The 15,741-nt window shown below is 49.2% G+C and overlaps 1 protein-coding gene across 1 annotated transcript in view; it reads left to right on the forward strand.

Annotated features, from left to right (window-relative positions):
* Positions 1-7,223: 7,223 nt before the first annotated feature.
* Positions 7,224-15,741, forward strand: part of angpt1 (angiopoietin 1) — a 68,126-nt gene continuing 59,608 nt past the window's right edge. The window contains exon 1 of the mRNA XM_030347426.1: positions 7,224-8,335. Within this exon, the coding sequence (XP_030203286.1) occupies positions 7,847-8,335 (489 nt within the window). The 5' untranslated portion in view covers positions 7,224-7,846. The remainder of the gene's footprint in view (positions 8,336-15,741) is intronic.

Genomic DNA, 15,741 nt, shown 5'->3' on the forward strand with positions numbered 1-15,741 from the left:
TCGGTTTTGTTTTAGTGATTGATAAAAAGGTTTAGATCCAAAAGTTACATTTTGGATCCAAGAACTTGTGTACAGTGAAGGTATTGAGATTAATGTACTAAGAAGATAGAGGGGTTAGTTATCTTGCTCAAGATGTCTACTGGTGTGGCTGCAGACATAGGGGTTTGAACACACAACCATTCGGCAGAGAGACAACCCAACATCAACCTACCATGAGCTTTGGTGAGCTTTGGATATTTGATAAATTATTGTATCTTCTTCTTTGGGTTTTGGTCAGAAGACTTGATGAAACGTTTTGATGGTTCTGACTGAAAACGTTTAAGATAGACTTCGATAGTCAACATATATCTAAATCTGGATAGATAATTTGTTAAAAAAAAAGGTCATGGTTTTCGATTTGAAAAATAAACCAAATGAAAAGTCAGGCAAAACAAAATGAAAACAATAACCTTTATAAACAATATGGGGCTGGATTATAACTTGTGGGCTGGCTGTTCTTTCCCTGTCCCTGGTATCAGTTCCCATTGTGCCTGTGTGGTTCTGTTTACTCCTTACTGTGTTTGTGTATGTCATTGTTGTTATAAGGATCGTTACATAACTTCCCTCTTATGGTAGACGCTTCCAAACGTAAATTCACTCCATCCCAGTGAACACTGTTGCAACCGAGCGGCAAAATACATAATACATCTCAGAGAGGCACGCCAGTCGTTGTCTGCTGGGGTGTTTATTGAAAACAGGCCTCGTGGGGCATCATATAAACCGTAGTGGCGTATTGAGTTAGCGATATTGTTTCTGCACCGTAAACATTATGATTGTGTCAGGAAATTCACAATAGGATTTTAAAGGAATACATTCGAGTGGGTCACCCCGGAATTCAATTAAGTTGACTTGGGGGAAGTTTGGCTCGAGTAATTTGCGTTTGACCCACGAACGCACACACACGACGACTGAACCACAATATCGTTTCAGACTTGGAAGGAGAAATGCTACCCAAGCATTTTCTATTTCCTGCCCTCCTTTGCTTACTGCTGGGAAACCGTTTTTTGTTTCTTTATTGGTGGATAGGATTACCTCAGTGCTGTAGCATTTATGAATCCGACCGATATTATTCTATGTCGATGACGTGAGAGTATGGTATCTCTGTACGATCAAACGGTTCTCTTCGGGTGTACGTTATTTTTCTGTCATACTACACGTCAATCTCTTCGCAGTTGTTTCTTCACAGCTCTTTATTATTAATAATAACAAACAGGTTATGTCGATGAAAAAGAAGTTATTGCACAAAGTCTCTGAAGTGACAATTACGAAAGCCATATCCGAAATTCACAAATTAAATATTTCTTTCTTTTTACAGTCAACTCCAGTTGAACTTTGCCCTAGGTACTTTGACGGGGATTGACCAAACTCTTTGACTGGAGACAGAACCCCATTTTTTGTCAGGGGGCCCGTTAGAGGAGGCCCCCCCGAAATGGAGAAATGACAGCCCCCCGTTCCATGACGGCTCTCGGGTTGTCAGCGCTCCCTCGCTCGTCCCGCCCTGGTGACATCACAGCCCGGGTGCCTAGCTTGTGCCACGCGTCGTTGTTTAGAAAATCCATCACCTCCTCTTCCTCCTCCTCCTCTTCTGCTGCTGTGGAACTAATGAACTCAGGGTGCTGGGGCGAGACGGGACTGATCTGTAAACCGTTGACGTGTCTGATCAACGCAGAACCTGACCGAACATAAACTCTTCTGAGGTTTAATTAAGACACCCACCCACACACACAGGCAATCTCAGCATACACACGCAACAATCAACCTCCCCTCGACGCACACACTCCACACACGTGTAAAGAAACCCTATGCCTCGTTTTCACGGCACTCAATCTGCATCCCAGCACAACATTAGCTACTAGGAGGCAGCAGGCAGGCAGAAAGTGCGTCAGACTGCGAACATGGGACTCAAACCCAGTGCCTCAGGCTCCACGCAACCCTTCCCCCCACGACCGCCAACTCACTCCTTGCCGTTGGCATGGAGTTGTGACAGGCTTTAGTCGGGGGGCCGTAGCAGCTTATTAATGCGACCTATTCACCGCGGGCCCCCGTCCGCTGAGATCCATAATCCCTACTGGTCCCTCCCAAGGGAAACAGACCTCACAGGCCCCAGCGCTGGGGCGGTGTGGACTGGGAGCTGGTCTGCAGGGGCGCAGGGCTTCACACTGTAGGGGTCAGGTGGCCCCCCCCATCTACCGACAGATTAGGGACCCCCCCCCCCCCCCCCCCCCCCCCCCCCCCCCCCCCCCCCCCCTCTCCTCTGTCGGAGGTCTCTTTAAAGTCCTTCAGGGGAGCCGCTTCTGCACATCCACTTACTGTTACAAAAGACCCCGGCCCAAGCCTGTGATGGTAACTGTCTGAGCACCGTCCAACTTACCGGTAGTTTCTGAATGTGTTTGGAACAGGATATTCTGACGCCATTGAGCACAAGGACGGATCTAAGCCCCTCTTTCTGTCTTTCCAAGGCAGGCAGATGACCGTTGGCACACACACACACACACACACACACACACACACACACACACACACACACACACACACACACACACACACACACACACACACACACACAGGCAGATGACTTGGCATTCCTGTGTGAGTGCACATCCAAAATTCTCTGGAATACTCCGGAATATCTTGTTTGTGCCGTGACCGTTTTATTTGAATAGTTTCTTTTACAGAATTCCTTTGAGGTGAATTTCAACCACAAAGCCCAAACTGGCAGCACCGAAATAACCTCTCTCTCTCTGAATAATCCCCTCACCCTTCAACCCCGCCCCCCACCGGTTAGCGTGGAAAAGTGAAGTCATCCCCCAGCTAACCAGGGTGTTGTGTGGGTGGTTCAGTGTTGCTCCGGGGTCCAGTGAAGGGGGCCGGACCCGCTCTCTCTCCAGGGGCCCCCCCCAGGGGATGGGACCCAGCCCGGGCCCCCCCAGGTGTCAGGATGGAGAATGAATTCACCGGACTGGCCGCGACTCGTGTTGGGGCACTCATTACTTGACGCTAAGTGTGTGTGTGTGTGTGTGTGTGTGTGTGTGTGTGTGTGTGTGTGTGTGTGTGTGTGTGTGTGTGTGTGTGTGTGTGTGTGTGTGTGTGTGTGTGTGTGTGTGTGTGTGTGTGTGTTTGAGACGCAGATTAAGTATGAGAACGAATCCTTTCTTTGGTTTTTGTGTATGTGTCTGTTTGTGTGTGTGTGTTTGAATGTCTGATATACTTTTTTGTGTGTGTGTTTTGTGTGTGTGATATAAAGAGCTTAGATGTGTGTATGTCATTAGCTGTGAGTGTTAAGGTGTCAGTGTTTAGGTGTGTGTATGTTTGTGAGCGTGTTTGCATCTTTGATGTGTCACTCTGTTTGCGTGTGTGCGTGCCATTAGGGATGTGTATGTGTGTGTGTTTCATTTTGGTGAGGTCACTGTGTTGGCTCCCTCTTCCGTCTCCATGACGGCGGGCACCAAACAACGCAGACCCAGGGGTTAAAGGTCAGCGCTGTGATGTGTCTGCCAATGCCGTCCATCAGTGCTTTTGTGTTTCGGTTACGCAACCCTGCCATTAATTCACCGGCCCCCCCTTAGGAGCACAGAGCAAACAGCCGGGCGCTGCAGTCCATTGAAGGGGGCTCAGTCCCCTGCTAGGTCCAGTCGTAGCAGTGGAACGGAATCCTGGCCCTTCTTCAAATCCACCCGTCCGTTAGCGGACGCCATTTTGTTTTTTGAATCCTTGTTTTTATTTTAAAAAAGGAGTGTTGATTTTGTAAAGCGATGACAATCATGTTACTTTACAGACATATTGTTTTACATATATATATATAATTATATATACATATAATCATGTTTACTTGACTTTATATTACGGTATCTATAACTTTAGGTATAGCTAATTGGTTTAAAACAGTAATACAGCAATACAGTTTGATCAATACAATTTCCATCCCCAAAATTTCCATAAACTATGCTTAAAATTGCTTCCTAAAAATATTTCTTAAAACATTTTCTTTTCGGAGTTGTTTAAACATGTGTTTCATATATACGTATGTCATATCATATAGATCTGAACAGTTAGAAGGTGTTACAAGTGTGATAACCATTCGTCCTACTTCCGAGACAAAGGTTTTGCAGCATGTATTTCATTTAACACAGTGTGGGCGGTCAGATGTTTCCAATACACTCTCTTTTGTTTGACAGCAGCGAGCTGTTTGTTCACGGTACTCGTCTGAATTTACATATGTTTTGCTTAGAGTTCAAGCGGTTGTTTTAGTAATTTCAGGGACTCTTACACATGCTTATAAGCATGTCAACGCGTCAGATTTGCTTCTTCTGTGTGGCCCCAGCGAATAAGACATGCCTATTCCCTTGGCCCAAACAGAAAACCGCTAATTTCTGCTTTCATAACAAGCGATCCGATGTTCGCAATGCTCTTAACGGAAGGCGGCTGGCGGCGGGATTGATTCTCAATTATACAAAATGTCCGCCCAGGATTTTTCACAAGTCCAACAAGACGCCATCAGGAGGGCCAGATGGCCCCAGGCTCCACAAAACTGACATGACCCCTACCAGGTCTGCATGTCGGAAGGAAAAACCCTTATCTTAGTTTTAAAATCTTCTATCCCAGTGCAGAGTGTGTGGTGGGGTTTGGGGTTTGGGGTGCAGGCCATTGGGGACCCCAAAGGCTCGGAGAAACATCCCTGGGGGAATATTCCAGAACGGCTTTGAGGATCCACGTTGGGCCGGGGATCACCGTGTTTACATTCCGATCGAAATTCGGATCTAAACTTACACAACCCCCTGCCGCGATGCGAGCATCATCTATTTACAACATCGGCGGCCCGTCCTCACAAGGGCTGGCCAAAAGAATAATACGAGTGTGTGTATCGGGTTTCGGAGTTCATTTCAACAAGGTACTTATAAATTGATATCAAACAGTCGGTTCGTGCTCGCTCTCCAGAACTTGGCTTCCCCTCGTTTGTTTCCCCAAGATGGATTATTTTGAGACAAAAACAAACGGACCCAGATTTGATTTTTTCTTTTTTTTCAGTTGCCCAACACTTGCGATACTGGTTCTGTCGGTTGCCCTCGGGTAGACCCGCTGGCTCCCAACACCGCACCGCGGCGCGATGCTAAGCTAAGTGCGTCAACCGATGGCTAGCTCTCACAGCAACGTTAGCGCATGCTTTGTGTCTCGGGTTATTCTGGGTTTGTGTTATCTCTTCTCGTAGCCCATGCATTAATTCACACTCTCCCACACAGAGTGCCTCGCTTTCTCTATTCCTCCCGCTATCACTGTGTACACACTAGTCTATCAAACGGTTACACTTGCCCTCACACACGCATGCACACACATGTGAGCACATACGCGCGCACGCAGACACACTGAGAAATGCAACAGAAAAACACACACACACACACACACACACACACACACACACACACACACACACACACACACACACACACACACACACACACACACACACACACACAGAGACACACACACACACAGAGAGACACACACACACACACACACACAGTGTTTTGGTGAACATACGTAGAAGAAAGCTGGACTTGGCATGGGTGGCTTGGACCACAGTCAGAGCGCAGGACCTTGGGGAGAGAAAATATGGCAGACGTCTTATGTCTCTCGGAAGGACGGTTTCAGTCCAGCGGGGACAGATGCTCTGTTATGGGTCCTCATGTATTTATTACAGTATCTTCAGTGTTTTGGAAACATATGTGAAATTCCTTATTATATATTCACCTCTTTGGTCATAGTTGGTCTTAGTTCTTGCTGTTCATGTCTTTCAAAGATTTACGCAGCTTTTGCTGTTAGTGTGTTTTAATAAATATAATAAACTCAACATGTTTCATTTTTAATCTCGGTGTCTGTGATACATATCCTTTATTCTGTTTCTCAGTCTTAAACATATACATTAAATATGTATGTTCAACTTTTGCTTTTCATGCATTTGTTGTCTTTTATGTCTTATAAATATAAACATATATAGATGAATATATATACACTCTTTGTCTCAGTGTATGTAATAGTCTTTGGATCTGTTTGATAGTTTATTTGAATTTTTTTGGAACTTTAAGTGTATTTAACCTCTATCTTCAACTCTGTCTCAAAGTCTGTTTTACAGATGGACTCTCAGAGTATCAGTCTTACTCTGTTCCCCTTCTGAGGAAGAGGAGGAGGGGGAGGAGGAAGCTCTCACTGCTGCAGAGAGAGAGAGAGAGAGAGAGAGAGAGAGAGAGAGAGAGAGAGAGAGAGAGAGAGAGAGAGAGAGAGAGAGAGAGAGAGAGAGAGAGAGAGAGAGAGAGAGAGAGAGAGAGAGAGAGAGAGAGAGAGAGAGAGAGAGAGAGAGAGAGAGAGAGAGAGAGAGAGAGAGAGAGAGAGAGAGAGAGAGAGAGAGAGAGAGAGCGCGCGCGCGAAAGCGCTTTCAAAGGTTTTTTTCATTCTTTTTTTTAGGGTGTTTACTCACTGAATGCAAATATTTTGAAAGAATCCGAAAGTTGTTCTGGGGGAATGTGTTAGCATGTTTATAATATGAAGAAGCTTTTACCTCATAATATGCATATAGTTCTGAATCCGTGCATAGAGAATACATTAATTCAGGGAATTTTGTTTGTATTTAAATGAAGAACAGTTTTGTGTGTGAGTGTGAGAGTCTATGTTTTTGTGCGTGGGTGTGTGAGTGTATGTGTGTGCGTGAGTGTGTGCGTGTTTGTGTGTGTGTGTGGGGGTGGTTGGGGTCACAGAGCTGTAAACTGAGCTTGAAAGTCACATCCCCTATGTTCTCCTCTCCCCAAGACACACACACACACACACACACACACAAACCCCCCAAACACTCAGTCCTCTCAGCATACACTCACCCCCCCTCGCCACACACACACACACACTCCACGCAACAGACATGCACTCGAAACAAACACACATACTGACACACATACTCATTCTCGCGCACAAACTCTGTCACACGCACTCACAAACACACACGCATTCCTCTCTGCAGGCTGTGAGGGGCCGGCACTGAGTGTTCTGGGTGCTGTGAGCCAGTCTCTCTCTCTCTCTCTCTCTCTCTCTCTCTCTCTCTCTCTCTCTCTCTCTCTCTCTCTCTCTCTCTCTCTCTCTCTCTCTCTCTCTCTCTCTCTCTCTCACTGTCCCTCAGAGTGAAGGAGGAGGAGGCAGGGGAAGACAGAGAGTGAGAGAGAGAGAGAGAGAGTGTGTGTGGAGCAGAGCAGGAGGTCTAGTGCTGATATTAAAACACACACGGGCACACCGCCACAGATGACCGCGTCTCGTCTGCGTCTGGCATCGTACTCGCAAAACGCACCGGGAACAGCGGGGACCGACTGCCACACTGCCGAGCGGATGACTGTTGACTGCGCAGCGAGATACAAACGCAACGGTTTCCCCAGACGGGGCGGAAGTTTGGAGTGGGGTCTGATCGTGAGAAGCAGTCACCACGTGGGACTGAGTTGGTGTGCGTGAGAGGCTTTGCACAGAGTGGACCGAGAAGCAGTGACAGAGGGAGAGGGAGAGGGATATTTGAGGACGGAGCAGACCCTGCCATGCCCTGCTTTTGTTTCCCATCTGGGGGGGTCCGAGAGGGGACGGCTGCAGAACCTCAGAGCCGGCCAACGGATTCTCCGCTCGCCAGAGTCTGATCACTGACCACGGGAAACCCTGGGAGGACCGAACCCGAGCAAGGAACCCGACACCCTCAGAGACCCCCGGACCCCCGGACACCTACGCTGAGAAACCCCACAGCCCCTGACCCTCTCACCTGCCCCCCCCCCCCCCCCCCCCAGAGACGATGTGGTGGTCTGCGCTGACCGGGCCCCTCTGCGCGTCGTTGCTCGTGACCCTGGTGGCGTTGGCGTGCGGCGGGCCGGAGCCCAGGAGGCCGTCGGACGGTCCGCAGGGGGCCGCGGCGGCGGCAGCGGGAGCGGCGACCCCCGGCGACGGAGGAGGCGGTAGCTACGGCAACCGTCAGTACCACAAGATCCAGCACGGCCAGTGCTCCTACACCTTCATCCTGCCGGAGGAGACAGGTGGGGGGGCGGCGGCGGCGGCGGGGGGGGCCCCCTGTCGCGAGGGGAAAGGCGGCGGCGGGGGCGGCGGGGGCGGCGGTGGTGGCGGGGCCCGCACCGGCGTTGGCACGGCGACGGGCGCCGGGGTCCGGTACAACACCAACGCGCTGCAGAGGGACGCCCCGCCCCCCCCCGGCGAGCCAGACTACCCCAGCCAGAAGATCCAACACCTGGAGCACATCATGGACAACTACACCCAGTGGCTGCACAAGGTGAGCTCCCCCACCCGTTGAACGACACCTGTGGCTCCAACTGCTAGAGTTGACCTCCCGCTCGGCTCCTGCTGTCTAACGGTTAGAGTTAACGGGTTAACCTGTCAGACTGGGGCTGCACGGGTAAGCCTGTAAACCTCAAGCTTTGCTCCGTCTCTTAACTGTCAGAGTTAAACTGTTAACCTCCATCTTGGCTCTTACTGTTTGAGTTAACCTGCTAACCTGTTCACTACCATCGTGGCTCCTGCTCTCTAACTATTAGAATAAACGTAACTCTCGATGCGTTCACCTGGTCGAATACATTGACGCGTTTAACATTGTGGTGAAAGCGATAATAGAGGACTTTAAAGTGTTCAAAAATACATTCATGAATGTGTTCTGTCCATAAAGCTTCTCTAAGACACTTTAATTTGAGCTTCTCCAATTTCCCATTTGGTTGTTCTCAGTCTGCGAGTCACTCTGGATAAAGGTATCTGCTCAACTTGCAATGAAATGTAATTCATTTCTGCAAACTCGTAGTGCAACTGACAAAAACTGCTATGGTCTTTTTAGTGACCTTTGTTGTTAAAGAAACCTTTGTCACAGCTGTCTTAGCAACCAAGTGATGAAATGTTGTTGATGCATTTAGAGATGTAGATTCAGGTGATTGACTGTTGGATGGCTGTTCTGTGTGCGTGGCTGACTGGTTCCTCTGGATGGTTCCTGGGTTCCTTTGCAGACGCAGGCTGATCTCGATCATGGTGATGTGTGTTCTGGTGGACAGCTGTGACTGCTTACAGAGCCACAGCTTCGTTTTTGATGCTGAGCTTGTGTAATATCGTTGCACACTTGTTGGTTTCGTAATTGACAGATTGTTTTGCACTTCTCTGATTTATTCTAATATTTCAATAAATAACCCTTCATATATTGCATACAAACAAAATGGGTAATTTTATTATGTCTGAAATACATCAGACTATTGCAGTTCCTGGTCTTGTATTTGTAGGGCTGCAAATATCAATCAATGTATCTTATTACTTATATATTTAGTTTATTGTCCGGACCCTGGCCTACAAGTTTTAGTTTTGGCACCTCAAACAGGATCCCTAGTATATTGGTGTCCTCTCCTCATGCAGTTCTTCACTACTTCTTGTTTTGGCTTCATCTCCGCTCACATTTTCTCAGGGAGTAAATTCCGAAGATGTCCTTCTGAGCGCCTCGTTCCATCTGCTCAAAAGCAGCGGTAGTAACGTCTCATCTCCTACACCACCATCCCTCCTCCCCCAAAATCCCAAGGGGGGGGGGGGGGGGGGGGGGGGGGGGGGGGGCGGGGGGGGAGGGAGAGAGAGAGGAGAAAGGAGAGAGGGAGAGAGAGGGAAGGAGAGAGAGGGGGAGACTGGGACAGACAGACAGACAGACACACAGTGACTACCATCATCATCATCATCATCATCATCATAATACGTGTCACCCTATCTTGGCTCTTTAACCTGCAGAATGTGGTGAGCTAAAAACAGAACTCAAAGTAATGAACTTGCTTGTTTTGCGCGGGGGGGAATCCAAACAACATCTGTGTTTTGCTTTGCCGGGGAGCTGGGGGTTAAGACAACGGCCCCCTGGGGTGCTTCATTACCGGTGATGAATGAACGGCATTAGCGTTTGTTTGGAGAGCTAGCTAGGTGTGCGCCGCGTTGAAGTATGTCTCAGGCCGCGGCGCTAATGGTGGCAGGAGTCTGGCAGGTCGGCGGTGATACCGCTGGCAGGAGGCTTGCTATTCTAACCGCTGAGATTGTGTCTCCAAAGATGGCGGAGGGGTGTGCTGGAATATCTTTCCAAAATTAATACCTAGAATCAAATAAACACGGCCTCTCTCTACTCCCGTTCCCTGGGCCTCTCGGGCGATGTTGTATTTTTCTTGAATGCGATTTTGGCGATTGAATCGCTGATTAACACTATGAAACACCATTGTTTGTTTATTTTTTATTAAACTGTAAGATGTTCGCGTGGAGACGGGCTTTGCGATTTATTACATGGATTTAATAATATCGTCTCGTAGGTTTTGCTGGATAGACGGAATATTGAAAATTCGAGGGTCAAAAAAAACTGTTGGCTAACCGTTAGCGGGCTACGCCGCCCTCCCTTTCTCAATGGCCGCTTTGTTGCGGCTACGCAACCGTCCCGCCGCGGGTCTGCTTTTCATTTAACACGTCCGTAGAATGTAAACATTTCACTCCTTACTTTAAGAGAAAAAAAAAATGAGTACAAAAAAATAATCCAATCCTAAACGATTTATCAACCGAGGGGGCCTGCTGTACGTAGCGTGGCAGAGTAGCTTAGCGAACTATGCTAACAGACTCGAGACTCTATCACGAAGGAACGAAGGGGGGAGGCTGTAAGCGTACAGACCGACATTCCATGAATTCACACCCGAAGCGTTGGACGACGACGGATGGTGGGATATCTTCACGTGCGATATCATACGGGAGTTCATCTGGAAGACCGCCCGGCAGGATCCCGCTCTTCGCCGTCTTATCGGCAGTTCCTCTGCGTCACCCTTTCGGGGTTTGCCTCGAGACGGGAGGCCGGGGGGGGACGACTTCTGCCGTGATGGAGAGCTCGAACCGCCGATAAAGAGGGGTCAGGGTGCAAGAGGTATTTGATGAGACGTTTAAAGGGATTCATTAAGGTGTGTGAGGAAATGCTCTGCAGAGTAAGTGGCTGTCGGGGGATTATCTGGAGGCCAGGAGAGGCTTGAAATAAATACCTAGAGGTTGGAGATAAGGCCTCCTCGTGTCTCCCCGCTGGACCGCAGCCGACATAATTCACCCCAACCCCGACCGCTGAAGTTATATGTTCAGAGGCCTTGGACTCTCCAGCTTGTTCTGGTTGAAGTGGATGGCATGTACTAACCTTTTGGCAATTACTACATTGACGGAACAAGGTACAACCGATGAACAAATCTGTGCAAACCAGAACCAAAGAGCAATTGAAAACCAAGTGAAAAGCAAGAAAAGGATTTCCCCACCTAAGCCTGTGTGATGTAACTGAAGAATTCTGTCTACCTTCATTATTGTTTCTGTATGAATTTGGTGAGCTTCTTTGCCTTTTATGGTCAAGACACAGAAGCCATTGTCGATAGTGGCGAGTAACATAGTACAAGTAACATAAGACCACAGGTGGGAATCAAACCTAGGTCTTAGTATTCACCGTCATTGATCAGACTTTGTCGCCCAAAAGGACTTTCAGTGACCTCGGATCGAGGTCATCAATGAGCAGATGCAAGAAGGAGTCTTGCTCAAAGAAAAGGTCAGGTTAGCCTGCAGCCATTGGTGAACCAACCCAGCACCTTTTCAGCTTGCGGAGTTCGACCTACCTAACCCCTCCACTGCCCGGCCCCTGACCTCATATCTCCTGGGGGATCACCGAAGCACGACATCACGTTGATTCCCAGGGTTTGAAGGAGCTCTTGAGCTGGTGTCTCCAGAGTAGCGGACCGCATGCTCAGCCAGGCGTGGGCGAGTTTATCTCAGCTGGGTGGACCCAGAACTCCTGCGAAAGAACCAGTGGTGCTATGAAAACACTACCGACCACTCAGTGGTTTGGCTCATCGAGACCCATTGGAGAGAGATTAGGAGAGAGAGAGACAGAGAGATCGATAAAGAGCGAGAGAGAGACAGAGAGAGAGTGACCAATGGAGACCAAGAGAGAGAGAAAGAGAGAGGGTCAGAGAGAGAGAGAAAGAGAGCTCCACGTCGCTATCCCTCTAACGCTCAACTTCGCTCTTACTCGCTCTCGCTCTCACTCTTGCTCACTTTATCTCTTGCTTTCACTCTCACTCTTTGAAACCAACTCAATAGATGCATTCAAAACAAAGCGTGTCAGTCTCGGCCAACCGTCCTCCAGTCCCCTTGGTGGCGATTCAGCCAACATCTTTCAAACGACTGTTTTGGGCCATAAAGCACACACACACACACACACACACACACACACACACACACACACACACACACACACACACACACACACACACACACACACACAGTCCCCCCACCTCACCCAAACGACGAGTCAACACACATTCAGAGTATAAAGACCCGTGGTCATTGGAGGAGGGGGGAGTCCTTAAACACACAGTGATAATTTAGCCTAATTAGGCCTCCTTTGGGGGGTTGGGGGGGGGGGGGGGACGACGACAAAGGGACATCGGGATGCAGTTAACATTTCTCATTGGAGGACGGGAGAGATGAAGTGATCGGGGGGCCGGTCTATCTGTCTTCATCATGCCAGAGCGGGACACTTGTCTGAGCGGTGAGGAGGTGGGTGAGGAGGGGGGAGAGTGTGTGTGTGGGGGGGGGGGGGGGTTGAAGGACACAGACAAAAGGGGGGATAATGTAGATAGTAGCGGCTCCCCCGCTCATGCCTGGAGAGAGAGAGAGAGAGAGAGAGAGAGAGAGAGAGAGAGAGAGAGAGAGAGAGAGAGAGAGAGAGAGAGAGAGAGAGAGAGAGAGAGAGAGAGAGAAGAGAGAGAGAGAGAGAGAGAGAGAGAGAGAGAGAGAGAGAGAGGGAGGGGGAGAGAGAGAGGGGGAGGGAGCGCGCGAGTAGGGGAATCTAGAGGGAGCCAAGAGATCTAGAGGGAGAGAGAGAGACAGAGCAGGAGAATGCAAGAGAGGCTGGGAGAGAGCAGAGGGCAATCGAGTGTGTGTGAGAGAGAGATGGCAATCGAGTGTGTGAGAGAGAGATGGCAAGAGAAAGAGAGGGTGAAAGGGGACAAGAGGAAAAATAAAGAGCAAAGCACAGGAGGAGGGGGCAAGGGGGGAGAGAGAGAGAGAGAGAGAGAGAGAGAGAGAGAGAGAATCTGGAAGGGCTAGCGACCTCAGAACCATCCATTTGGGGTGAAGAGGGTCCTGGGTTCTCTGATAACATTCCTGGCCAGTCAAAGGTGGCTTCTGTTTGGTCAGGGGATTAAGTCCGAGTCCCGTCCGAGGAGCTGAGGACCAGCCCAGTTCAGAGAACATTCCAGCACCGGGCTCTGCGGCGGGCCGGGCCGAGCCGCGCAAGGCCAGACACTCACCAGAGGCCTGTCCTCTAAGCCTGAAATACATATGGTCCTTAAAAAGTCAAGACCGAGTTGGGCCCGGAAAAATCATCACAGGGAGACATGTGTTTGAGATGGCGGGCACGTTGTCTCGACGAAAATTCAGTGTGAGGAACTTTATATGAAGTCTTCAATCTCAAATCTTCATATGACCTTCATATGATCTCCTTAAGGACCTGTCTCTGTACTGTCTAACCCCTATCTGCTGCTATTGACCTGTCTCTGTACTGTCTAACCCCTACCTGCTCATAATGACCTGTCTCTGTACTGTCTAACCCCTACCTGCTCCTTAATGACCTGTCTCTGTACTGTCTAACCCCTACCTGCTCCTTAATGACCTGTCTCTGTACTGTCTAACCCCTACCTGCTCCTATTGACCTGTCTCTGTACTGTCTAACCCCAACCTGCTCCTTAATGACCTGTCTCTCTACTGTCTAACCCCTACCTGCTCCTCAATGACCTGTCTCTGTACTGTCTAACCCCTACCTGCTCCTTAATGACCTGTATCTGTACTGTCTAACCCCTACCTGCTCCTCAATGACCTGTCTCTGTACTGTCTAACCCCTACCTGCTCCTTAATGACCTGTCTCTGTACTGTCTAACCCCTACCTGCTCCTTAATGACCTGCACATTAATCAATTAAACAAAACCTTCGTACCTTTGTGCACAGGACTGTGCTAGCTAGCATTAATGCTAATGCTAGCTAGCTAATACTGCGGTTCTGGAATCGTATTTCAAAGGAGCCGAGAGCTTAAGCTCTCTGTTTATGTGTGCGTGTGTGTGTGTGTGTGTGTGTGTGTGTCTGTGTGTTTGGGGGGGGGGGGGGGGGGGGGGGGACAGATAATGCACAGCCATTGGCAGCTGCTTATCCCTGTGACATTCCTCCTGATCCGCACCGCTAACCAAAACAATCCCCCGCTGATCGAGGTCAACGCGGGAGGGCTAACACCCGGCGACCGAGATGGTGGTGTCCTCTTTCTGTCCGACTCCCCCCCAAAAGGGTGCTGGGTTCAGACCCCAATGTCTCAACCCAACGTCAACCTGTAGTTCACCCTTGAGCAAGATGTCGCCTAACCCCTAGCGACTCCTACGTCTGCCTCTAAAAATAGTACTTAGCATCGCGTAGCATCTTAGCCTAGCCTATGTTGTTGCATACAGGGAATGGGTTTACCTAGTGATGGTTAGGGCTTGGCATTTGGTCCACTGAACAGCCTCGCTGTACTGACTATATATTATAATATTTTGTTGTTGCTCTTTCTTCCGACAAATGTACTTATTGTAAGTCGATTCGGGTAAAAGCGTCTGCAGAATGCCCTGAACGGGAATGTATCTCAGGCAGTGTTGCCGGAGTTGCTCTACCGGCGGTGGAGCTAGACCGGCCCAAGCGAGACGGCCAGGATTCTGTGTACGGGGTCCCCCTCTGTAGAGGTGTGCCAGGGGCCCGGTCTGCGTACGGCTTCCTCCTCCCCAGGGGGGGAGGGGGGGGGGGGGCATCTCTTGGCCACACAGCGCGGCTCGCAGTAGCAAGGGACCAGTCTATTTTAGTGGCGACTTCCTCTATCCCAAAGTTTATTTTGCACCGACAACGCTGGCCAAAAGCAACAGTCAGGATGATACGGAGAAGCTGGGAGAGACAGAGTCACCCCCAGCCGCCCCCACACCAGCCACGTCCCCTCAACTGTTGTCCCCCCCCCCCCCCCCAAAAAAAAAAAGCCCTTCCTTCCTGCCCCCCCAGAGCGTGTATGATGAACATTGGTATTTAATGACGGGGTTGAGTTGAAGCCACTTCCAGTAAAGCTCCCTGGCCCCAGCATTGAAAATAGAAAGGAAAACAATGCTATGCTTACGATGTTAAAGGAAATTCAAACGTTTAGCCAACTATGTTAACATGTTAAAAAGGTTGTCAAACGTTATGCCAACTTTGTTAACTTTTACAAGGACAGCAATCTATTAGCAGGAGATGCTAAAGTAACATTTGAAAAGACAGGGGCATTTGGTCGTTTTGTCACAGTCAATACGGCAGTTCACTTTGTGCAAAGCCAGCTCTATGTGCGCACACACACACACACACACACACACACACACACACACACACACACACACACACACACACACACACACACACACACAATTTCGATTGTGGGCAAGAATGTCACAAACATAAAAGCGGAAAGAATATCCTCAGAAAAATGTAGAAATGTACGTTTCTTTCAACTTTAAGTTGAAGTGTGTGTGTGTGTGTGTGTGAGTGTGTTTGTTTGTGTCCTGAACACTTGCCTCTATCTTGGCGGGGGCGCCAGTGTATCTGTTTAATGAATGGGCTCCGCCCGGC

This window comes from Gadus morhua, chromosome 22 (genome assembly GCF_902167405.1).
Source record: "Gadus morhua chromosome 22, gadMor3.0, whole genome shotgun sequence".
Classification (NCBI taxonomy): domain Eukaryota; kingdom Metazoa; phylum Chordata; class Actinopteri; order Gadiformes; family Gadidae; genus Gadus; species Gadus morhua.